This window comes from Pseudoliparis swirei, chromosome 1, assembly GCF_029220125.1.
Source record: "Pseudoliparis swirei isolate HS2019 ecotype Mariana Trench chromosome 1, NWPU_hadal_v1, whole genome shotgun sequence".
Classification (NCBI taxonomy): Eukaryota; Metazoa; Chordata; class Actinopteri; order Perciformes; family Liparidae; genus Pseudoliparis; species Pseudoliparis swirei.
In genome coordinates, this window is record NC_079388.1 from 548,815 (window position 1) to 574,096 (window position 25,282).

The 25,282-nt window shown below is 43.7% G+C and overlaps 1 protein-coding gene across 3 annotated transcripts; it reads left to right on the forward strand.

The window, feature by feature from the left end:
* The first annotated feature begins 86 nt into the window (after window positions 1-86).
* On the forward strand, window positions 87-25,190 carry tspan13b (tetraspanin 13b). 3 transcript variants are annotated; one of them, XM_056419601.1, is made up of 8 exons: window positions 87-125; window positions 1,721-1,922; window positions 11,101-11,280; window positions 16,680-16,847; window positions 17,968-18,048; window positions 18,531-18,644; window positions 18,845-18,955; window positions 20,727-21,313. In XM_056419601.1, the coding sequence occupies exons 2-8, from the start codon at window positions 1,860-1,862 to the stop codon at window positions 20,799-20,801; spliced, it is 792 nt and encodes a 263-aa protein (XP_056275576.1). In that variant the 5' UTR covers window positions 87-125; window positions 1,721-1,859; the 3' UTR covers window positions 20,802-21,313. The 3 variants fall into 3 exon arrangements, with proteins under 3 accessions (XP_056275576.1, XP_056275591.1, XP_056275585.1); XM_056419616.1 differs by lacking the exon at window positions 11,101-11,280; XM_056419610.1 differs by lacking the exons at window positions 87-125; window positions 1,721-1,922; window positions 20,727-21,313 and adding an exon at window positions 24,605-25,190 and having other exon boundaries at window positions 10,524-11,148; window positions 11,255-11,280.
* Window positions 25,191-25,282: the final 92 nt, after the last annotated feature.

Below are 25,282 nucleotides of genomic sequence, written 5' to 3' on the forward strand. Positions count from 1 at the left end.
TGTTTCCTCGTTTCCTCTCTCCTCCGGTGGTTTCATTGCATCTCCCCATGCATCCCTGGTGGGAGGCACGAGGACGCAAGGAAAAGACGCAAGTGCGGGAAACGAGGAGGCAGTGCAGAGACTTGGTATGTGCCCTCGTGGTGTAAGGCAAGTACGATCGTCTTCCTCAATGACCTGCAGAGTACTGAGACAGCAGGAGTCACGTGATCACATCCTCACGCGCACTACGTCACTGCTTGGCTGCAGGTCAATGGACATTAGCATGCTGATTCTATTGACACCGTTATGGAAGATTTCAAAGGAAATAATAGTACTTCTCTGTAGCCAATCAGCAGCCCGGATGCTCTGTACCTTACCGAGTCACGTGTTGAACAGGTGACAAGTTAAAACTATCGGCCACAGTAACATTGGGATTTTATATCATGATCTCTACAAAATAAGAGCATGAAAAATAACGTGAATCCACCAAAGCCCTGAAGACGGACACGCAATAAAGATTTCTTCACTTAAAAAATGAGCTATATTGGCTCACACTATCACCCCAGAAAGTCATTGGCAGTAAACACGTTCCGCAATATGTCTCTTTATACATTTTGACTTATAATAAAATATAATTGTTGCTATGACAAGACGGTCCAAGCATCCACAACTAATATCTCTCTCCAAATACATTATTATCTACTGGACTGAACATGATCTTACCAAACGGGTCATCTAAAGTAGGAAATGAGACATAAGCAAGTTTGAAGAAATATAATATAATAATAATAATATATATAATAATGTCAATTTCTATTCTAGAGGCTTTACTGGACCCTTTTCTTTGTATAACAGGATATTCAAGTTTATTTTAATATTTTGTTATTGCCATGTTGACTGGAATCCGATCAATATATATATATATATATATATATATATATATATATATATACACACTATCGTTCAAAAGTGTGGGGTCACCCAGACAATTTACTGTTTTCCAACTCACACTTTTATCAAATGAATAGAAAATATAGTCAAGACATTGACAAGGTTAGAAATAGTGATTTGTATTGGAAATATTAATGTTGTTCTTCAAAACTGTCGCTCAAAGGAAGGCCAGTTGTATAGCTTCTCTCACCAGCATAACTGTTTTCAGCTATGCTAGAATAATTGCAAAAGGGTTTTCAAGGGTAACCCTCCATTAGTCTTCTAAGGCCGATAACACACAATGCACCATTAGAACTCTGGAGTGATAGTTGCTAGAAATGGGCTGGTGATATTTCATTAAAAACCTGACATTTCCAACTAGAACAGTCATTTACCACATTAACAATGTAAAGATTATATTTCTGATTTATTTATTGTTATCTTCATTGAATAAACAGTGCTTTTCTTAAATAAGGACATTTCTAAGTGACCCCAAACTTTTGAACGGTAGTGTATATATATATATATATATAGGTCTAAGTGGAAACTTTCCTTTAAAGATAGTCCACAGGGAACCATTGACCACTGGTAAACCCAATAAACTCACCTCTAAAACTGTCCATAGGAACTTATGTCCACATAATTGCCACAGGCTTGGATGACTTTCCAGGAAACCAGCTCAACTAGAGCCCTTGACACAAGCACTGGACCGCTGCTCTATAGAGCTGTGAGAGTAACTCAATAATAGCTTACATTAACCGCTAATGATATGCACTTATTTTGAAGGCTTGATCTGTAACTTCCTCTGTAGTCCGGTCGCATTGTTTCCAGTGACGTCGTTCCAGGTCCAACCTGCCGCTGCGGAGCGTCTCCTCCTGCGGGCTCGTGCTGGTCCGGATCGGGTCTCTGGAGCCGAACACTTGTTGGAATCAGTGGATTTATTGATCAAGATGGGCTGCGCTGGATTCACCTGCTCCAAACACTCCCTGTGCGTGCTCAACATCTTGTATGTGGTGAGTGTGCGCAGCACGACAAGCTACCATATGGAGCACGAGTCCATCCTGTAGACAAGGCGCGTCGTCCATCCTTCAGTCACCGTGGTACCACAATCACGTGCTCATGTGTCACAATGGGTCATGTGTTGAGAGACAATATGAGTCATATGTGTGTTTGTTTCTATGAATGTATGTATATATATATATATATATATGTGTGTGTATGTATAAATTAATGAATGTATACATTCATTAATTTATACATACACACACATGTATACATACATTCATACGTATGAATGAATGTATGTGTGTATGAATGTGTGTATGAATGTATATATGTATTTATGAATGTGTGTATGTATGTATGTATGTGTATGTGTGTATGAATGTATGTATGTAAGCATTTAAGAATGTGTGTATGAATGTATGTGTGTATGTGTGTATGTATGTATGAATGTATGTGTGTATGTGTGTATGAATGTATGTATGCATTTAAGAATGTGTGTATGAATGTGTGTATGAATGTATAAATGTAAGAATGTATGTGTGTATGAATGTATATATGTATGTATGTATGATTTTTGTATGTGTGTATGAATGTATGTATGTATGTATGTAATTATATATGTATGAATGTATGTATGTATGTAAGTATATATGTATGTATATATGTATGAATGTTGGTATGTATGTTTGTATGTACACTATCGTTCAAAAGTTTGGGGTCACCCAGACAATTTAGTGTTTTCCAACTCACACTTTTATCAAATGAATAGAAAATATAGTGAAGACATTGACAAGGTTAGAAATAGTGATTTGTATTGGAAATATTAATGTTGTTCTTCAAAACTGTCGCTCAAAGGAAGGCCAGTTGTATAGCCTCTCTCACCAGCATAACTGTTTTCAGCTATGCTAGAATAATTGCAAAAGGGGTTTCAAGGGTAACCCTCCATTAGTCTTCTAAGGCCGATAACACACAATGCACCATTAGAACTCTGGAGTGATAGTTGCTAGAAATGGGCCTCTATACACAGTGATATTTCATTAAAAACCTGACATTTCCAACTAGAATAGTCATTTACCACATTAACAATGTAAATATTGTATTTCTGATTAATTTATTGTTATCTTCATTGAATAAACAGTGCTTTTCTTTGAAAAATAAGGACATTTCTAAGTGACCCCAAACTTTTGAACGGTAGTGTATGTATGTATGTGTGTGTATGTATGAGTATTTGTTTGTATTCAATTCAATTCAATTCAGTTTATTTGTATAGCCCAATTTCACAAATTACAAATTTGTCTCGGAGTGCTTTACAATCTGTACACAGACATCCCTGTCCCAAAACCTCACATCGGATCAGGAGAAACTCCCAAATAACCCCTTGTGGCAGCTGTGTCTGATTTGGCCTCGGCTGCTGGTGATTGGCAATTAGTCAGCAGCCGAGGCCACTCTTATAAAAGCTCCCACTCGAGAGTGGAGAGGGAGAGGTGAGCAGAGGCACGTGTTTTGCGGTCTGCTCGGTGTCCTGTGTGTGGAAATAAATATGTCGTGGAACCAACCCTCTTGCGGTCTGGCGGATCCTTGGTGCTGGGGGGGGAAACCCACGATTTAGGCCGGGCTCCTCCGGCTAACTACTCCCCCCCCCATGAGAGCTTGGGTGGAGGAGGGGCCCTGGGGGACCGGGACCGGGCTCGGCAGGAGGGGCCCTGGGGTCGACTGCTTAGGATGTGGGGGCTCTGGGGTTCGGGACGGGGGGGACGGGGAGCCGGGACCGGCCGGGATGGAGCAGCGGTAGCTGGTACCTCCGACAGGGCCCGGGGATCCGGAGTCGGCCCTCCACCGACGGGTCGGCTCGGGGGTCGGCAGCTCCGACGGATCCTGGACCTCGGGGTTCGACGGCAGCTCCGACAGGTCCTGGACCTCAGCGGTCGGCAGCTCCGACGAGTTCTGGACATCGGGGTTCGGCAGCTCCGACGGGTCCTGGACCTCGGGGTTCGGCAGCTCCGACGAGTCCTGGGGCTCTGGGTTCGGCAGCTCCGACGGGTCCTGGGGCTCTGGGTTCGGCAGCTCCGACGGGTCCTGGGGCTCTGGGTTCGGCAGCTCCGATGGGTCCTGGGGCTCTGGGTTCGGCAGCTCCGACGGGTCCTGGGGCTCTGGGTTCGGCAGCTCCGACGAGTCCTGGGGCTCTGGGTTCGGCAGCTCCGACGGGTCCTGGGGCTCTGGGTTCGGCAGCTCCGACGGGTTCTGGGGCTCGGGTTCGGCAGCTCCGACGGGTCCTGGGCTCGGGGTCGGCAGCTCCGACGGGTCCTGGACCTCGGGTTCTGCAGCTCCGGCGGGTCCTGGGGTCTGTCCGCAGCTCCGGCGGTCCTGGGGCTCTGGGTCGCAGCTCCGGGGTCCTGGACCTCGGGTCGGCAGCTCCGACGGGTCCTGGGGCTCTGGGGTCGGCAGCTCCGACGGGTCCTGGACCTCGGGGTTCGGCAGCTCCGACTGGTCCTGGACCTCGGGGGTCGGCTGCGGCGACGGGTCACGGGGAACGGGAGTCTGCCACAGCGCCGGCGGGTTTCGGAGGGTTCCGAGGAACAGGCGGCTCTCCTCCGCCTGTGCCCGCCCCATCTCCTCTATCCGGGCCAGTATCTGGCCCAAGCTGCTCATCAGCTCTTCCTCCTGGTCTGGCTCCCTCCCTTTCAGGCACTGGGTCCTCAGGGGCCCCACGTTGGGCTCCAATGTAGCAGGCCTGAGGCCGCCACCCGTGGGTTTCCCCCCCCAGCACCAAGGATCCGCCAGACCGCAAGAGGGTTGGTTCCACGACATATTTATTTCCACACACAGGACACCGAGCAGACCGCAAAACACATGCCTCTGCTCACCTCTCCCTCTCCACTCTCGAGTGGGAGCTTTTATAAGAGTGGCCTCGGCTGCTGACTAATTGCCAATCACCAGCAGCCGAGGCCAAATCAGACACAGCTGCCACACCCCTCTAGGGGGATAACATGGAAGAAACCTTCAGGAGAGCAACAGAGGAGGATCCCTCTCCAGGATGGACAGGTGCAATCGATGTAATGTGTACAGAAGGACATATTTAGAGTTAAAATACATTCAATGAATATGACAGAGTGTATGAATAGTTATGTATGTATGTATGCATGCGTGTCTGTGTATGTGTGTTTGATTGTATGTGTGTATGTATGCATGTTCGCGTGTATGTTTGTATATATGTGTATTTGTATGCATGTTTTTGTATGTATGTATGAATGCATGTTTGTATGTATGCATGTATGAATGTATGCATGTGTATGTATGTATGTGTTATGAATGTATGTATGAATGTATATATGCGTGTATATATGCATGTAGTTATGTATGTATTGTGGCAACCCGGGGGACTGGAAGGGAAGATTTAGGGGAAAAAAGGAGATTCTGAGAGTAACATAAAGTCTCCTTTAATAAAACGGAGCGGGGAAAAGAGGGGATGGGTGTACAAAGTCAACAAAAGATTCCTCCCGATATCTTTGGCCTCCGGTGCAGAGAATATCTGCTCCCTCTAATCACCTGATGGGCTGCAGGTGTGTTCACTCCCATGTGCCAACTGGCTGCAGCACTTGCACTGGGAAGTACTCTCCCTTGAACACCTCCCCCAACCTGAGGTCTGTCTGGCTTGTTCAACGTTGGGGTCTTCCAACTGTGCGGTCCCAAACTGTCCTGGGCTGACAGCATGTTCCTGTTCTGCCAAGGGGAACTCAGAAAACACTTTGTTTGATGAGGCCTCAGTCGGGGGTGGGTCCTCCCTCGCTCGGGCCTCAACTGTGACCTGGGCTTTGTCTTTCAAGACCCGATGAACCGGTCGGGCTGGACCAGGGGTGGGCAAACTTTTTGACCTGCGGGCCACAATCGGTTCTAAAATGTGACAGAGGGGCCAGGAGCATTTGGACATGCAATGTAATTTATTAAACCTGGACATTGCGTCTGTTTTTTATACATTTCAATTTCGGGTGCAAAGTTAAAGTAATCAACATTTACTGGAAAGAGATCAATGGAATCACTTTCAACATTAAAAACAAATTATTACCCAACGAAATACTCAAGCTCAATAATTTCTAATTGTTTTAAACCCCTCAAAATAATGGACGGATTGTCCTGAGAGATAGACTGTATTAAATATCCTGCCTGCAGCAGAAACTAGAAAGAGGTCTTTAAATTGAGGGCGATGTGCGGCGTCATCTGGTCAGCCCGAACCCGTCACAAACAGACTGACAGCGCTTTACTCGAGAAAATATGACCCTAAAGCTGACAATTGAAGTTCGATTTTTTAAAATTATTCATATCTCTTCTGAAAACACACCTTTACTCATGTGGACGAACTGTTTTGGTGTTTGAAATTGGTTTACCAAAGGTCATAGATTCACAAAAGCAGTGAAATATCTGAATACAATGCTAGATACATGTAATTGCACCTGTCCATCCTGGAGAGGGATCCTCCTCTGTTCTCTCCTGAAGGGTTCTTCCCTTTTTCCCCCTGAAGGGTTATTTGGGAGTTGTTCCTGATCCGATGTGGTCAAAGGTCAAAGGACAGGGATGTCTATATGTACAGATTGTAAAGCACTCAGACAAATTTGTAATTTGTGAAATTGGGCTCTACAAATAAACTGAATTGAATTAAATAAATGAGGAAAACCACATTTTGTATTAATGTTTTTTTTAGTAAAAATGATGTGGTCTGTCACACATTCACCAAAATGATAAAGATGGGACTGAGAAATTACTTCATATTGCAGATAAAGCTTCATGGGTTGTGTGCAAATACAAAATGACCATTACATTTTTTTTAAAAATAAATATGTATTGTACATTAAAAAAAAAAATCTACATTTATATACATGTTGAGAAATAGAAAACAGAACACAACTATTGACAGACTATTTACAATATGGCTTCACTATAATAACATCATGTCATCGTGTCACGAGAGCTCTCTGCTGGCCGGGCAGGCTGCGCTGCAGGCGCTGGTGAATCCTCTCTGTAAAATACAAGACTAGTCAGCACCGCGCACAAGTTACGGACACCGGGACGGACACCGTGACACGTAACGTGTAGTAAAGACTCTTACCCGGTCCAAGTGGACCTCTTCTGGCTGCGTGTTCCTCCTTGTGGCTCTGCAGCTCCTCCAGGCTCCGCGCTGCTCGCCAAAATCACTGCGGCTGTTTCTAAATGAGCCTTACCTGTGTGGTGGGCGGGTCCCTTGTGATTTACTGAGTGTTCATTGGTTGTTTTTTTCGCAAAATGTTGACAGACAAACGGATTGACAAATCATGGTGAATGGTTTTGTGTGACGAGTACTTTCCGCGCCAACGCACACCGGAAGTAAACAAAGTCGCGATTTGGACAAGTTCGGCGGGCCGGATTAAAAAGCCTAACGGGCCGGATGTGGCCCGCGGGCCGTAGTTTGCCCATGTCTGGGCTAGACGGTACTGCACAGGCATGTACCAATTTGGTATTCTGGGTGCTCCGAGGTCTGTTTGTATGGCTTCTACTGTTTCCCTTCATCCTTTCGGCCCACAATCACCATAATATGGGCAGTCCCAACCAATCAGCACTGGTACCGGCACATTTCTACCACTCCCGGCCTAGCATTAAAAGTGCCCCTTGTGGTCTAAATGTGGATGGTGGGATAATGCCATGGAGACTGGGATAGGGGTCCCCCTGGGGCCAGTTGTCAGCCCTGGTCGAAGGAGAGTGGCAGCACTCCCTGAGTCCAGTAAGGCTTCTGTATCCTGGTCCCCTATTCTGACAGGATGTTTTGGGGCCCTTGCGCCTTAAGGGCCCAGTAAGTTGTCAGGTAGCTGCCAGCCTTCTGTTGTGGATCTGATGAGCCCAACGTCAGAATCAGGACATTGTTGACTGGACAATTTCAAGCTAAATGGCCCTCTTGGCCACAGGTGAAGCACTTCCAACGGTCCGGATTCACGAGGGGTCGACGCTGGTGGGCCTGGCCTGTCCCAGCTGTGGAATCTGGCGGTGGGGTGGAGACTCCCAGTCATTCCTCAACCTTGGCTTGTTTCCCTCTTACCGACTTCTACGCATCAGCTCCACTGTGACCTGATGAGTTTCCAATACCTCCACTAGATCATCCACTGTCTCCCATGGTTAACCAACTGCTTGTCAGTCGCATCAGGGTTGCTACCTGCGGCCGCACAGGGGCAGTATCATCATAGGGCTAGGAGTGGAACTGTTGGGCCCTGGTCTGGAGGTTGTGACCATAATGGGATAAGATGGTTGCTTTTTACACCTCATAATTATTTACTTGTGTGGGGGCGAGGTCCCGACGGGCTTTTTGTGCATCACTTGTTAAAAAAGGGGCTAGTTTACCTGCCCACTTTGCTTGAGGCCACCGCTCTCTCTGCAGTTCTCAAGAAACCCCTAGGTAGACTTCAATGTCATCATCCCGTCTGCTTGGTGAGCACTTTACTGGGTCCGTAGACCTTTCTGGTCTTTTCAGGTGCTGACCCAGGGTTGTCATAGCATCCTGTAATGCTCTTAGGCTCTGCGCCTGCTGGGTTTGAGTCTGTATGAGCTGTGCTAGTGCGTTCTCCATGCACTGTGGGTCTCTCTCCGAGAACCTATTTTATTCTGAATCTTTAGCGACAGATCACTGTGCCCGCATCCTCCACCAAATGTGGCAAGCCGGAGGAGTTGGAGGCAAGATTCAGAACAAAATCAGGAGACTCAGAGACCATCATAGAGTAACATAGTGTCCTTTGGGTGTACAGTTAATTCAGTTACTGTTTGATGGACAAATAGAACAGCCAATTAGAGTTGACAGTTTTACTTTTGGATAACAAGAGATCAACTGAAACTAAAGTGATGCCCCACATTGTCTTATTGCTTCGTTATTATATTTAGGTTGACACTAGGTACACACGACATGATCACTATACAATCCACATCCGCTAACAGTATTCAAGCTTCAAATAAAGATGAGATACTCCCCTGTCTGGGAACATTTTGAGCTGATCTCTCCTAATAAGGGATGACCATAGTAATAATAACTATCATAAAATATTCTCTCTACCCCAGCGTCATCTGTGCCCTGTGAAAGGGTATTTTCATAAGCACTGTGGAAATGTTGCTATTTTTAAATGTATAATATGTTGTCCCATGTAACATAAGCAGTCTCCACAATGTGTTTCCACTTTCCCTTTTGACCCCATCATTGTATTATAAAGACAGACATCATATTAATAAGTTCATAATGTATGTATTGGCATCACAGACATCATTGGTTCATTTATTCAATTCAAAGCTTCACACACAAAGTCATGCTGTGTTATAACCACTTTGCCTCTTTTACATTCAATGTCCACTTGGTGGCGCAGTAGAGCAAATGAACCATGAAGCTTCGGCCCATGAGTGAAGCAATTGGATGCAACGCTTCAAAGCTTCAGGAGGCTTCACCTCGCCATCACTAGGCTCGGTTACCTCCTGTCCGATGCGGCTCCTCTCCTGAGGGTCCAACTATCCTTGTCATCTCCTGTTCGGTCTGCTTCCCCTGCTGCTTTCCAGTGCAGAGAAGATCTGCTCCCTCTGATGGGCTGCAGGTGTGACCACTCCCATGTACCCATTGGCTGCAGCACCTGCACTGGGAAGTACAACCTGATCTTAGGGATCCGCCCCCCTGTGCTCTGTCTGCTCGGCTTTTCCACGTTGTTTGTCACAGTATGAATTGTCACGTCACGGGCTGTCCCTAGTGCCGTCTAGGGTGGGGCAGTGCACGGGAGGAGTAAAAACAGGCAAAAGGTGAGGTTTAAAATGAACAGGAAGGTTTATTCATTCAAACAAAAATAAGAAAAAGTCCATTGCTCAACAAAAAGCGTCCCGGGGAGGGAGAAAAAGGTTCCTTAAACAAAACTTATCTGGAAGCAAAGTCCGCTTCACAAAGTCCTCCTCTTGGTCGTTCTTGTGGGCTTCTCTTTGTCCTGGAGGCCCTTCCACTCCTGGCTTGTCCAGCTCCTTCCCTCCTTGTGCTTCTTCTTCTTCTTCTTCTTTTTTAACGGCGGTTGGCATCCATATAATTGGTGCATTACCGCCACCCTCTGGAGTACTATTCCGTTAGTTGACGCCTTACCCCCAACACCAACAAACCCCCCCCCCCCAAAAGATAAATAAAATTATATATATATATATAAATAAATAAACAAATAAAAATATATAACAAACCAAAATGTAACCCTCATCCCTATATTTCAACTATACCCTATAATAAACCCCTGTGTCCTTTAAGAACGTGAACAGTACTCTAATCTGTGCTCTCCCCCCCCTGCTCAGTATTCCCTTCAGTGTCCACTCACGCACCCCCAATTCCCCCAGTTTCTTCCTCATCACCTCTCTATGAGTCTCATGCGCCTTACAATGAACCACCACATGCTCCACCGACTCCTCTTCTCCACATCCTTCACACAGGCCTGTCTGGTGTTTCCCGATCATTTTCAATGTCATGTTAAGTGCAGTATGGCCCAACCGTAGCCTTGTCAGCACCGTTTCCTCTCTCCTGTTCCAACTTCCAATCCTGGTTGCCGTAACACTCCTTTAAATAAGATACAAATGTCTCCCTTTTTCCTCTCTGTCCCACCTATTTTGCCACATTTGGTTGACGTTTTCCCAGATAATACTCTTGACCTCTGCCTTACTGATGTTAACTCTCATTTCTATGTCTCCTTTCTTTAAAGCACTCTTTGCCAACTTGTCTGCCCTCTCATTCCCACTCACCCCTATTTGTGCTGGAACCCACATGAATTTCACCTGACCTCCCTGGTTGGTAACACGTGTGACCGACTGAAGGACCTCATAGAGAATATCTTGCCGACTGCTTGAATGAAAAGATCTGATGCTTGCTAGGACTGAGGCTGCATCGGAGCATATTAACACCTTGCCCTGTTTTGCCTTTTCCACCCATCGTAACGCCACCAGCACTGCCACCATCTCCACTGTGTAGACCCCTAGCCTATCAGATGTTCTCCTGTTGATCCCTACTCCTTTATCTGGTATTGCCACCCCAAATCCTGTCAGTCCCGTCTCAGGTTTCTTCGCACCGTCCGTATAAATCATAGTATACTCACTGTATATTTCCGTGACTCGATATTCAAATGCACTTAACAAATCCCCTTTTCCTTTCTCTTCTCTTTTTAAATCTAACAGATACCAGTCTACTTCAGGCCACACCAGTGTCCATGGAGCCACCACCGGGTAAACCACAGAGGGGCTTATTCTGAGATCAAACACCTTAAACTCCTTTGCAATGTCATTGCCTATCCGACCAAAGTTATTTTTCTGGCTCCTCCCATTCTCCCAGACCGCCTGCAACACTCCTTTTGCAGGGTGAGCATTATTGTGTCCCTGCAAATTAGCCCAGTAGTTTGCCATTAGTTGCTTTCTTCTTAAATCCAGCGGCATTTCTCCCACTTCCACCTGCAGGGCAGGGATTGGCGATGTTTTAAAAGCTCCACTACAAACTCGTAATGCCTGCGCCTGAACCACATCTAATCTACCAATTTAAGATTTAGCTGCTGATCCATATGCTATGCTTCCATAATCCAACGCCGATCTTATCAAGGCCACATAAATGGTTTTTAAAGCTGAACAGCTGGCTCCCCACTCCCTACCACTCACACATCTCATCACATTTATTACTTTTTTGCATTTTTCCTCTACTCTCCTGACGTGATCTGCCCATGTTAACCGTGAATCAAAAGAACCCCCAGAAATTTAAATGTGCCCACCCTTTCTAATTCTTTCCCATACATCGTAAGCTTCATCCCATCCTTAATTATTTTCCTGGTGAAAAAAACAGTTTGTGTTTTTTCCACTGAGAACCTGAACCCCCAATCATATCCCCACTCCACCACCTCATCGATTGCTTTTTGAACTTTTCTGACTGCATGTTCAATGTTCCTTCCTTTCTTCCATAATGCCCCATCATCAGCAAACAGAGACCTACCGATATCTAGTGGTACCTTTGTGAATATGTCATTAATCATAATGATGAAGAGTAGCGGGCTAATCACACTGCCTTGAGGCGTGCCATTATCGACTAAGTATTGACTTGACACGTCTGACCCTATCCGTACTTGAATTTTCCTTCCAAACAGAAAATCCTTTACCCAGTTATAGACTCTCCCACCAACTCCCATTTTGTGCATCTTGATTAGCAAACCTTCCTTCCACATCATGTCATAGGCTTTTTCAATGTCAAAAAACACTGCAACGACTGCCTCTTTATTTGCCTGGGCCTTTCTAATGTCAGTCTCTAGCCTTATCACTGGGTCCATGGTATTTCTACCCTTCCTAAAGCCACTCTGAAAACTCGTGAGCATTCCTCTCTTCTCAAGTGTATAAGAAAATCTTTCCGTTATCATCCTTTCCATTACTTTACACATATTAGATGTTAGTGATATTGGTCTGTAACTGGTGGGTTTAGATGGATCTTTGCCATGTTTTCTAATTGGGATCACTATTGCCTCCTTCCATACGCTCGGTAACTTTCCTTCCTCCCATACTCTGTTATAAAGGCACAGCAGCTTAAAAAGTGCTCCCTTTCCCAAATGCTTTAGCATGACGTAGCATACCTGATCGTCCCCTGGCGATGTTGGTTTTGATCCATTTATGGCTCTCACCATCTCTGCCAGAGTAAAGGTTCATCAATGTTATCATGTGTTCTTTCCCTCCTATCGAGCACACCTGGATGCTGGTTAATTCTACTCTCCCTTCTACTTCTTTCTTCTTCCGACAACTTATCTGAACCATGAATCTTCACAAATGCTTTTGCCATTATCTCTGCTTTTTCCCTATTGGAGACCGCTGTTTCCTCGCCAGAAGTCAAAACTGGGTACTCCCATTCCCTTCTATCTCCTCCCATCCTCTTTATCATTCCCCATACCTCTCCCACAGGAGTAGTTCTTCCTATTTTATTGCAAAATTGTCTCCAACTCTCTCTCTTAGCTTGTCGTATTGTTCTTCTCACCACTGCTTGTGCTTTTTTGTATTGAATCAAATGCTGCATGTTGTGGGTTCTTCTGACGAGTCTAAATGCTTTGTTCCTGCTTTTAACTGCCTTGCCACAGTCCTCTGTCCACCAAGGAACAAGTGTCTTACTTCTCTGATTCTTACTCCTGGGTATAGCTCCATTGGCTGCCATAATAATTGCTGAAGTTACCTGCTTGTTTATGTCGTCTATGTCTCCAGAAATGTCAATCTTTGTCATTGTTCCCTCACTTAAGGTTTGAAACTCCTCCCATTTTGCCTTTTGAAAGATCCATCTTGGGATTCCACTTCCTGGTCTAACTTCCACTTGTTCTCCTATCAAACATGATCCTGGATAATGATCACTGCCGACTGTTGTAGCTGTCAAAACTTCCCATTTACCTACTCCAGCCAATGCATTGGACACTAATGTGATATCCAATGCTGACTCTGCACCTGTATTTATATTTATCCTTGTTCCTCTACCATCATTCATACAGATCAGACCCCTATCATCCATCAATTCTTCAATTACCCTTCCATTTGAATCTGTTTGCATACCCCCCCACATTGTACTGTGAGCATTGAAATCCGCACACCATACAATTCTATTTCCGTTTTGTCCTTGAATTTTTTGCAGGCTGTCCAAATCCAGCCGCATGCATGGATTGTAATAATTAATTATAACCACCTGCTCTGCTTTTTCCCACACTTCCACCACTATATACTCTTGACTGTCTCCCTTTTCCAGTACCCTATATGGAATATTTTGTTTGATAAATGTAGCACACCCTCCCCCCACCCCAGGATCTCTGTCATTCCTAATTATTGAATATCCATGCATTACAAAGTCTAAAGTAGGTTTCAACCAAGTCTCCTGAACACATATTACATCTGGTTTTACACCCATTTCTTTAACGAAATGTTTGAATTCTTGGCCATTGGCCAGTAAACTTCTGGCGTTCCATTTGAGTAATATAACCATGATCAGTACTAACCAACCCATGGCGCTTCCTGGCTTGACTGATTCGTCAGGTTCTCCCTCACCTCTTCCCATGTCAGTCCCACTAATCCCAAGTGGTTCACTGCTGCTTTGACAATCAGCTGGATTTTATCATTTTTGGATTTAACTTCTGCCGTGCTGTTAATCACTCCTGCAATGAAAGTTACTAACTTCTTCTTGTCCACATATATCCTGTCATTTACTTTCTGTAGCTCTTGATCCCCTTGTCTTGCTTGACTCCTGGTCACATTGTTCCTTACTTTTGTTTCTCTTACCGCCTCTGCATAAGTGATCCTTCTTTCCACTCTTACTTTTTGGATTTCAGTCTCCCGTCTCATCACTTCACACCCCCCGTATGCCACACTATGGGCTCCTCCACAGTTACAACATTGTGGCTGTGTCCCTGTTCCACACTTTCCATACTCATGGTCGCCACCACACCGAGCACATCTCCTCTTCTCTTTACAGTTGTTGGCTATATGCCCAAATCTCTGGCATTTAAAGCACCTCAGAGGTTTTGGCACATACACTCTCACTGGGTAACTCAGATAACCCAGGAAAACCTTGTTTGGCACATTCTTCTCTTCAAACTCTATCAGTACTGATTCACTGTCCATTTTCACTCCCTCTCTTGTCATTTTCATCCTTTGAGCATTCACAATTGCTCCTCCTTTGAGATTCCTCTTTAGTTCTTCCATATCAACACTCACTGGCACCCCTGTGATAACTCCTTTGCCCCCACCTTTTTGTGCTCCCACCCTCCCTGTGCTCAACACCTTCATTTTTACTATTTCTTTCAGACCGAGTGCTTTCTCAAGTTGTTCTTCATTCGCACACCTCACCAGTAAATTGCCATCACTTAGAACCTTTGCATACATAATCTCCCCTATTTTATTTGCCAGAGCTGTTGTTAGTACAAACGGACTGATTTTCTTCATGTTCTCTTGATCCTTCTCATGGAACCTTACTATGACAATACATGTATCTGTTTTTCCTCTTTGCCCTTGCTCATCTCCTTCTCTCTCACTTTCCGAATTATTATTGTCGGCTTTTGTTTGTTTATTAGTCTGTACATACTTGCCTCGACCATTACTTTTCAGCCCTCCTAACTCCCCCTCACTCTCTTCTTCACTCCTATGACCACACTCCATGTCTGCCCAGCTGCCTATGCCTGATACCTTTACAGAGCACTCGTGCCCAACTGCCTCCAAAGAATCTGTCTCCTCTTGATTCAAATGTCGCTCAACCTGCCGACTAGCTCTTCCTCGTGCATGTCCTGTAGATGACGCCGCCATCTCTTTCTCTCGATCACGGTTCCTACTTCGAGAGCGCTCTTTTCGGTAACTTTGCAGGTTTGTCGACACATCACCCCCCCACCTCTATCTCGGGGACGCCCCGCCATCTCACTGCTAGCAAATGCGGACACGGAGAATTATCTCTTCACGAGCAGTCACTTCCGCCACCTTCCCGTTCTGTCTGCCCCCTCCTTGTGCTCTGCCCTCTGTCTCCTCTTAAGCTTCCCAGCCCTGCCTCAATTAGATGTCCTAAACACCTGCAGCTGGGTGAGTGGTGAGGCAGGCTGGGAGCTGTAGTTTTCAACTGACCGGCCATTTTGTCAGGTGGCCGCTGTAATCGAGTGGGAAAATAGCGTCCATCCACTACCTGGCCCCTTGTGATGCCACAGAATGTATGACAGTATGTATGGAGGACAGAAAATGGCTTAAGTATAATAAATAAATGCATGAATAAATACTGGAATAAATAAATAAATGCTAAAATAAATGTATAAATAAATAAATACAGGAATAAATAAATGCTTGAATAAATCTATAAATATATACAGGAATAAATAAATAAATGCTCATTTTCATATAAGAACACATACATACAGGCATAAATAAATGAAGAAATACGTGTGGCAACATAAATACAGACATAAATAAATGAAGAAATACAGAAATGTAGAAATATATTTATTTAATGATATCCTGTTTAGTTATTGACTTTTAACTTATATGTATTTATTACTGTATTTATTTCTACATTTATTGAAGAATTTATTTATTTATTCCTGTATTTATTTATACATTTATGTAAGCATTTATTCCTGTATTTATTCATGCATTCATTTATTTCTACTTAAGTCATTTTCTGTCCTCCATATGTATGTATGTATGTACGGGTCCGTTTACATCAATGTGTAGATGTGTGTATGAATGAGATCTTGACGGGCAGGTGGCTTGTCATCAGTGGATGAACATGTGAGTGATGACTTGGATTGTAAAATGCATTTTCTATTTAGAGTTCTTGTTTCTGTACTATTAATTTAAATACAGGACTTTTATAATTAAGTTAGGTTTTTTACATTTTAGTATTGCTCATTTTATTTATTAAACAATCTGAATATATTGTTCTCTGTAATTAATATATAATGTTGTCTGTAGTTAACATCTTTTTACTGTAAAAGCAGATATGTCTTCCACTATGTGTACACTATGTACATACTGTGTGATGTCAATCTCCACATGCAGCATCAGAAAACATCCAGGAGTTCAAATCGGATATGAAGCTAATCATTAGTCGGTCTGCCTAGCAGGGTTCCATCCTTACAGGTTACTTAGCCTGCAGCTAATATTTTCATTGAAATGAGCGTCAAAACGAATGTAAAGATTTCATGTCTCACAAACACTATGGGACTCATTCATACAGAAGTTGTAGCATTCCCGACGTGTGTCTCTGTGTGTGTGTCCTGCAGATGGTGAGCCTGCTGATGATCGGCATCGCAGCGTGGGGGAAGTGGTTCGGTCTGGTCTCCAGTTTCCAGGTGGTGGGCGGCGTCATCGGTGTGGGCGTCTTCCTCTTCTTTGTGGCCCTGGCCGGCCTCATTGGGGCCATGAAGCATCATCAGGTCCTGCTCTTCTTCGTATCCTTCACGCTGCTCTTGCTATGGCTGCTTATTTGTGTTAAAAATGATATCGGATGCTCATATATCACAGTTGTGACATCACGATGATCAATGATGTTATCAGCCAGGGGAATATGTCCACAGTGTGTGGTTGAACAGTATTTAAATAAGTTCATCACTTAGTTACACAGGAGCCCGGCTGCTGCTCCCACTACGCGAGTTTCCTTTGAGCTGAACAGATGATATCCCTGAATGGATTGTTGATGATTTGACACTTTTCAGTTCTTCAAAGCTGACTTTCAGGGCAACAACTCCTGTAGGAATAGGTCAAGAGTTAGGGCGGCCAGACTCGCCAACGTGCTGGTTTACTCACATACAACTAAAGCTATCGGCTTATATGGCCACATCTCCATCATGTGTACATTCTAATGCACTGTAATCCAAGACAACTGTATCCAGGTAAAACAAATCAATCCAATCTAGATGACTTTAGTTTCAAGTTTCAAGTTTCAAGTTTCAAGTTTTTATTGTCACATCCCCTTTTATACAAGTATAATCGGTTCGTGAAATTCTTATGTGCAAAACACCCGACAGCAGTAGCAGACTAAAAAAAGAATAACAGTGTTAGACCAGGTTAGTAAAGCCACATCTGAAGAATGAGTACCACAAATATAGAATGCATGTCTAAATAATGTGCATATCCACTGTAATTCTACTATCACTGAGAAAATCACAAATGTTAATACAAATCAATTCAACTATTTCCCTGTTGTAGCAGCTGTTGCATATACAGAATGTTCACTCGGTTGTGCAGCTGCCATATTTACAGTTAGATCTTTGTTGGTTGATTTATGTCGTGAAACCGTAATAAATATATTTGATTATTTGTCGTAGAATATGTACCTGACCACTTTAGATATACCGTATGAACGGTCTGGTTAAGGAAGCTGTTCTTAATCTACATCAGGATACTCTCATCATCTCAATGTTTGTCAAATTAATTTCCGTGCATGTATTCAGAGCGTCGGGTTTCCCTCTGATCAGTGATGCAGATACGGAGTATACAGCTCTATTTCCAGTGACATGCACTGGTTTCATTTCGCTGGGCGTGAGCAGGATCCTTGACAGTGAATTTCAGTACATGATTGTTCTGTTCATGGTGTTTATTGTGCAGTTCTCTGTGTCCAGCGCCTGCTTGGCTATCAACACCGAGCAGCAGGTAAGATGAACATCCCACTTTCCTCTAAATATACATACATACATATACATATACATATATATATCTGTATATATATATACAGATATATATTATATATATATGTATAGATATATATATATATATTTGTATATATTTATATATAGATATACATGTATATCTCTCTATATATACATATATATAGATATATATATAGATATATATATTTATATATATATCTATATATATATATATTTATCTATATATATATATATATATATATATGGATAAGGGCCAATCTGGGTTTATGAACATTTATGAAATGTTTATACTATAAAAACCTGATCTTGTTCATGTGAACACACTCAATGACCACGACTACTATTACTACTCCTGACCTTGTAATGTTGATGCAGATATTGTGTATTTACTGAAATGACACAATCTATGAAAATGCTACCGCACGAACATTAAAGGGTGGCTATGCTGCTGTGTGTGTTCTGCAGGATCGCCTGCTGGAGGTGGGCTGGAATAACTCTCAGGGCACTCAGAGGGATGTGGAGAAGAGCCTCAACTGCTGTGGCTTCAAACAGGTGGAGCCCAGCCTCATCTGTGACGCTGTGAGTTTGGCCCCTGCATGTAAAAACAGTCTGCTGGTTCCTCACTGTAGCGCGGAGTCATTTGAAGAACATTTTGACATTTTGACAAATTTCCCCTTGGGGATTAATAAAGTATATATCTATCTATCAATCTAACAGCAGGAGAGTTCTATTACCACGCCCTCTGAAGTATTAGTCTTGTGTCTCCTGTTCTCCTGCAGGCTTGTTTCCACAACCGCTCCTGTCTGCCCTGTGCAGAGAAGATCCAGGAACATGCTGGAGAGGTTCTCCACTTTGTCGGAGGGATCGGATTCTTTTTCAGCTTTACTGAAGTGAGCCATCGCAACTGCAACACCGCTGGGCTGCTAGACGCTGTGCACACATTTATTCAATTCAGTTTATTTGGTATTGCGCATCAGCAGGGCCATGGCATCAGACCCAGCAGGTCAAATGGACCTTATGAGACTGGAAGTCACAAGGACTCTGGGGAGGAAGCAGAGTTAGTAATGTGTGATAGAGAGATGAAAATGCATCCATAAGTAGAGAGAGAAGAGGAGAGAGGTCTTAGTGTATCCTAAACGTCCATAAGGAGAGAGAGAAGAGGAGAGAGGTGCTCAGTGTATCCTAAACTTCCATAAGGAGAGAGAGAAGAGGAGAGAGGTGCTCAGTGTATCCTAAACATCCATAAGGAGAGAGAGAAGAGGAGAGAGGTGCTTAGTGTATCCTAAACATCCATAAGGAGAGAGAGAAGAGGAGAGAGGTGCTTAGTGTATCCTAAACATCCATAAGGAGAGAGAGAAGAGGAGAGAGGTGCTCAGTGTATCCTAAACATCCATAAGGAGAGAGAGAAGAGGAGAGAAGTGCTCAGTGTATCCTAGAGGAGAGAGGTGCTCAGTGTATCCTAGAGGAGAGAGGAGCTCAGTGCATCCTAGAGGAGAGGTGCTCAGTGTATCCTAGAAGAGAGAGGTGCTCAGTGTATCCTAGAGGAGAGAGGAGCTCAGTGTATCCTAGAGGAGAGAGGTGCTCAGTGTATCCTAGAAGAGAGAGGTGCTCAGTGTATCCTAGAGGAGAGAGGTGCTCAGTGTATCCTAGAGGAGAGAGGTGCTCAGTGTATCCTAAGCGTCCCCCAGCAGCCTCTCAGCCTATAGCAGCATCTCTAGGTCTAGACCAGGTGAACCTGGTTCAGGTCTAACTATAAGACCACCAAGAGGAGAGACCTCAGTCTCCATGAGGGGACTGTGTCTGCCTCCAGGACTGAAGGTGGAGCTGGTTCATAAAAGAGGAGGAGCTTGATACCTGAAGGCTCTGGCTCCCATCCTACTTTTTAAGAGTCTAGGAACCACAAGTAGCCCCGCATTTAGTGAGGCAGCTCTCTAGTAGGGCAATATGGTACTACAAGCTCCTTAAGATATGATATGACATTCAAACAACCTTATGGTTAACTCTACAGTAGGGGGGTACATAATAAAATGGGGTACAGTAGTTGTACCTTCAACTGAGCTCAACATTCAAGGTGCTGAGAAACTGTATGGGAGAACAACTAACGGTAAGTGGATGCAGCCATGCAGGTGCACTGATGCTGATCTTATCTGCAGTCGGACAGTCAAAGTGTCAAAAGATTACATGGTTCATAAGGTAGTGAGTAGTAGTAGTGGTGTTGTATCTCTAGTAGTAGTAGAAGTAGAATGAACATAACTTAATGGTTTCATTTTAAAAGGAGTCAAAGACAACATTCAGATCATTAACATCTCATAAGTAACTATCATCTCTGTAATGTTGAGGTCATTGTTATCTCAAAAGGAGGTCATGTGCATGTTTTCATCAGCGTTAAAGATGTGTGTTGCTCTCCTGGGGAATTGAGTCAAAAAACTCAACTGAACTTCAGCATGTGTTTATGGTAATGAGGGAACCGTGTGTATCATTGCTGTGCTTAAGGCCAGGAGATGGAGCTCTGTGGCAGAGTGGAAAACAATGTGTAGGCTTTGATACACACCATAATGGTAAATGAGTAGACGCGTTCATCGTGGGTTTGAAACTTAAACTCAACGATAAGCAGCGGTTCATGTTCCACAGTGTCTAACCATTAATGTGTCTTCACCTCAGATTCTGGGAGTGTGGCTCACATATCGCTACAGGAACCAGAAAGACCCCCGAGCCAACCCCAGTGCTTTCCTGTGAGGCGGCAGCAGGGCGGGGATTGAACCTCCAACCCCCTGATTGAAAGACAGACCTGCTACCCACTGGCCCATAGCCGCCACGTGTTCTGGAGACAAGTGGCTGTGTGTGAGGAACAGCACGTGTGTGACAGCTCTGCATAAGGACATATGCACTTAGTACACTGAGTTATTGGGGGTGTAAAAGAGGCAATATTGTCTCCAGCCATCTGCTGTACAGCCCAAAGGTATTCCTCATGTAGCCCGCCTGATGTTCTCCTTCCCTTTGTTGTTGTTGTCTGTCCACTCAATGCAATAATGTCTACGGCTACTTTGCATATTAAGATGACTACGTTATTCTGACTATGTGTGAAAGTGTGAATGTTGTCTGAGGTGTGTACGTCACTGGGGTACCAGTGTGTCTGTGGTATATTTGGACTTTTGCATGATTCCTTGACTGTTTATTGAGCCACATGATGTTTCTGTTTGGTCCTTTATACTATTATACTATTAACCGCAATAAAACACTGATCTTTTCCCCTGGCTTCTTGTCTTCTGCTGTCATGTGTGTTGTAGAGTCTAACATGTGTGTTGTAGAGTGAAATATGATGGAATTCAATAGTACCAAAAAACTGTTTTGTAAAGAAATATGTTAGCACAGTGAGATTATTTCAACTTTAAAGGGTCATATTACTATGGCAAGTAAGATAAGGTTCTAGTTCATTATAAACAGATGATGTCAGTACAGCAAGGGAAGATCCAGAGGCTGCAGTTAGGCCTATTTTAGGGGGGGCTCAAATTATCTTCAGCCCCCCCCAAATAATTTGGCATTCTTTTTTTTTGGTGATGTCATTAAATAAAACTATTGTTTCTCACATGGACACGTTATTTATAACGGTATCCAGTGAGCGACGTGAAAGAGTGCATTTGAAATACAAGAAATGACTATCGACATCTCTCTATTCTTTGCATTAATATACATTATAATAATATTGTTTTCCATTGAATGGTATATTCGCCCTATTCAATTCAATTCAATTCAGTTTATTTGTATAGCCCAATTTCACAAATTACAAATTTGTCTCAGAGTGCTTTACAATCTGTACACATAGACATCCCTGCCCCAAAACCTCACATCGGACCAGGAAAAACTCCCAAATAACCCTTCAGGGGGAAAAAAAGGGAAGAAACCTTCAGGAGAGCAACAGAGGAGGATGTCAGCTGGGATCGGCTCCAGCGCCCCTGCGACCCTAATGAGGATGAAGCGGTATTGATAATGGATGGATGGATGGTATATTTGACACTGAACTAGTTCATCTTTATCTCAGTGATAGTGTCCAAATGAGCATAAAATATCACTACGATCAGGGAATTCTGTCTCTTGTGTTCGTCATATGCTGAATGTAGCAAAACTACAGAGTAAAGCATACTCTGATTGAACCAATCTATGAACTGTCGGAAACTACGGATATGAAACAGTGTATATGAAACGATGGATATAAAACAATGGATATGAAGCTACGGATATGAAACAGTATATATGAAACTATGGATATGAAACAGTGTATATGAAACGATGGATATAAAACAATGGATATGAAACAGTGTATATGAAACTATGGATATAAAACTGGATATGAAACTATAGATATGAAACAGTGTATATGAAACTATGGATATAAAACAAACGATATCCGGGGCCCCCCCAAAAAATTGGGCGTGCAAACATATCCTAACTTGCCACTCCCCATCGGTCTCTCTTTAGGTGTTTTTAAAAATAGATTAAAAGAGTTGGAGGGAGGTTCATGTGGTTGTAGATGTTTTCTTTGACGGGGGTATGTGCTCCTGTGTGAACTGGGTTATGATGACTTGAGTCTTCGTTTTGGTTTTATTCATGCTGTGATCTAAAAAAAACGTTTTTTGTTGTTGTTGTCTGTCACTGTTTTATGTTGTATTGTCTGAAACTTGGTGTTATGTGCTTCTGCTGCTGTTTTGGCCATGATACTCTTGTAAAGGAGATTTGTAATCTTAATGAGGCATTTCTTGGTTAAACAAATTTAAAATAAAATAAAAAATCACAGATTTATAAGATTCAATTCAATTCAGTTTATTTGTATAGCCCAATTTCACAAATTACAAATTTGTCTCGGAGTGCTTTACAATCTGTACACATAGACATCCCTGCCCCAAAACCTCACATCGGACCAGGAAAAACTCCCAAATAACCCTTCAGGGGGGAAAAAAGGGAAGAAACCTGGAGGAGAGCAACAGAGGAGGATCCCTCTCCTAGGATGGACAGATGCAATAGATGTAATGTGTACAGAAGGACAGATTTAGAGTTAAAATACATTCAATGAATATGACAGAGTGTATGAATAGTTCATAGTAGGCATATTCCACGATGGAGACCTCCACGATCCATCAGGCAGATGGCGGTGGGGAGGAGGAGTGGCAGAGTCTCAACAGGACAGTGGCGTAGTCATGAGCAGGAATTCCACGACCCAGGCGATCCATCAGGCAGATAGATCTATGCCGTCTCATAGGGTCCGATGACCCATGAGACGTAAAGTCAAAAGGACTTCCGGGAGAAAGCAGAGTTAATGCGTGTGATTGAGAGATGAAAATTCATCCTTAAGGAGAAAAAGAGGAGATAGGTACTCAGTGCATCCTAAAACGTCCCCCGGCGGCTATAAGCCTATAGCAGCATATCAAGGGGCTGGACCAGGGCAAACCTGATTCAGCCCTAACTATAAGCTCTGTCAAAGAGGAAGGTCTTAAGTCTACTCTTAAACGAGGTGACTGTGTCTGCCTCCCGGACTGAAATTGGGCTGGTTCCATAAAGAGGAGCTTGATAACCAAAGGCTCTGGCTCCCATTCTACTTTTTAAGACTCTAGGAACTACAAGTAGTCCGCATTTAGTGAGCGTAGCTCTCTAGTGGGGCAATATGGTGCGACAAGCTCCTTAAGATATGATGGAGCATCACCAATCAAGGCTTTGTAGGTTAAGAGAAGAATTTTAAAAGTGATTCTTGATTTTACTGGGAGCCAGTGCAGAGCAGCTAGTGCAGGAGTGATGTGATCTCTTTTCTTAGTTTTAGTGAGAACACGAGCTGCAGCATTCTGGATCAACTGAGGGACCTAAAGATTTATTAGAGCAGCCTGCTAATAAGGAGTTGCAGTAATCCAGTCTCGAAGTAACAAGTGTGAACCAGTTTTTCTGCATCTTTGAGACAAGATGTGCCTGATTTTTGAAAGATTACATAGATGAAAAAATGCAGTCCTTAAGATGTGCTTTACGTGGTGTTAAAGGACAAGTCCCGATCAAAGATAACGCCAAGATTCTTTACAGTGGTGTTGGATGCCAGGGCAATGCCGTCTACAGAATCCACATCACCAGATAATTGATCTCTGAGGTGCTCAGGGCCGATTAAAATTACTTCGGTTTTGTCTGAGTTTAACATCAAGAAGTTGCAGGTCATCCAAGTTAAAAGATGTAGTTGAAGCTAGGTAGTAACTATATTCACCTGGTGATATTGCGTACACAACACAGACTGACATCTTACGCTCAGTGTTAATAAGGATAGATAGTGCTTCATATCCCCTCCCGGCTCAGCATGTGTTTATGGTAATGAGGGAACTGTGTATCATTGCTGTGCTTAAGGCCAGGAGATGGAGCTCTGTGGCAGAGTGGAAAACAATGTGTAGGCTTTGATACACACCATAATGGTAAATGAGTAGACTGCTCATCGTGGGTTTGAAACTTAAACTCAACGATAAGCAGCGGTTCATGTTCCACAGTGTCTAACCATTAATGTGTCTTCACCTCAGATTCTGGGAGTGTGGCTCACATATCGCACAGGAACCAGAAAGACCCCCGAGCCAACCCCAGTGCTTTCCTGTGAGGCGGCAGCAGGGCGGGGATTGAACCTCCAACCCCCTGATTGAAAGACAGACCTGCTACCCACTGGCCCATAGCCGCCACGTGTTCTGGAGACAAGTGGCTGTGTGTGAGGAACAGCACGTGTGTGACAGCTCTGCATAAGGACATATGCACTTAGTACACTGAGTTATTGGGGGTGTAAAAGAGGCAATATTGTCTCCAGCCATCTGCTGTACAGCCCAAAGGTATTCCTCATGTAGCCCGCCTGATGTTCTCCTTCCCTTTGTTGTTGTTGTCTGTCCACTCAATGCAATAATGTCTACGGCTACTTTGCATATTAAGATGACTACGTTATTCTGACTATGTGTGAAAGTGTGAATGTTGTCTGAGGTGTGTACGTCACTGGGGTACCAGTGTGTCTGTGGTATATTTGGACTTTTGCATGATTCCTTGACTGTTTATTGAGCCACATGATGTTTCTGTTTGGTCCTTTATACTATTATACTATTAACCGCAATAAAACACTGATCTTTTCCCCTGGCTTCTTGTCTTCTGCTGTCATGTGTGTTGTAGAGTCTAACATGTGTGTTGTAGAGTGAAATATGATGGAATTCAATAGTACCAAA

Excerpts from the sequence above, each read along its gene's own strand:
- tspan13b (XM_056419601.1), top strand. The coding sequence starts at position 1,860 with ATGGGCTGCGCTGGATTCACCTGCTCCAAACACTCCCTGTGCGTGCTC. Across the intron at positions 1,923-11,100 it reads TGCTCAACATCTTGTATGTG|ATACCAGTCTACTTCAGGCC; the intron begins GTGAGTGTGCGC and ends TAAATCTAACAG. Across the intron at positions 16,848-17,967 it reads ATCAGGTCCTGCTCTTCTTC|TACATGATTGTTCTGTTCAT; the intron begins GTATCCTTCACG and ends AGTGAATTTCAG.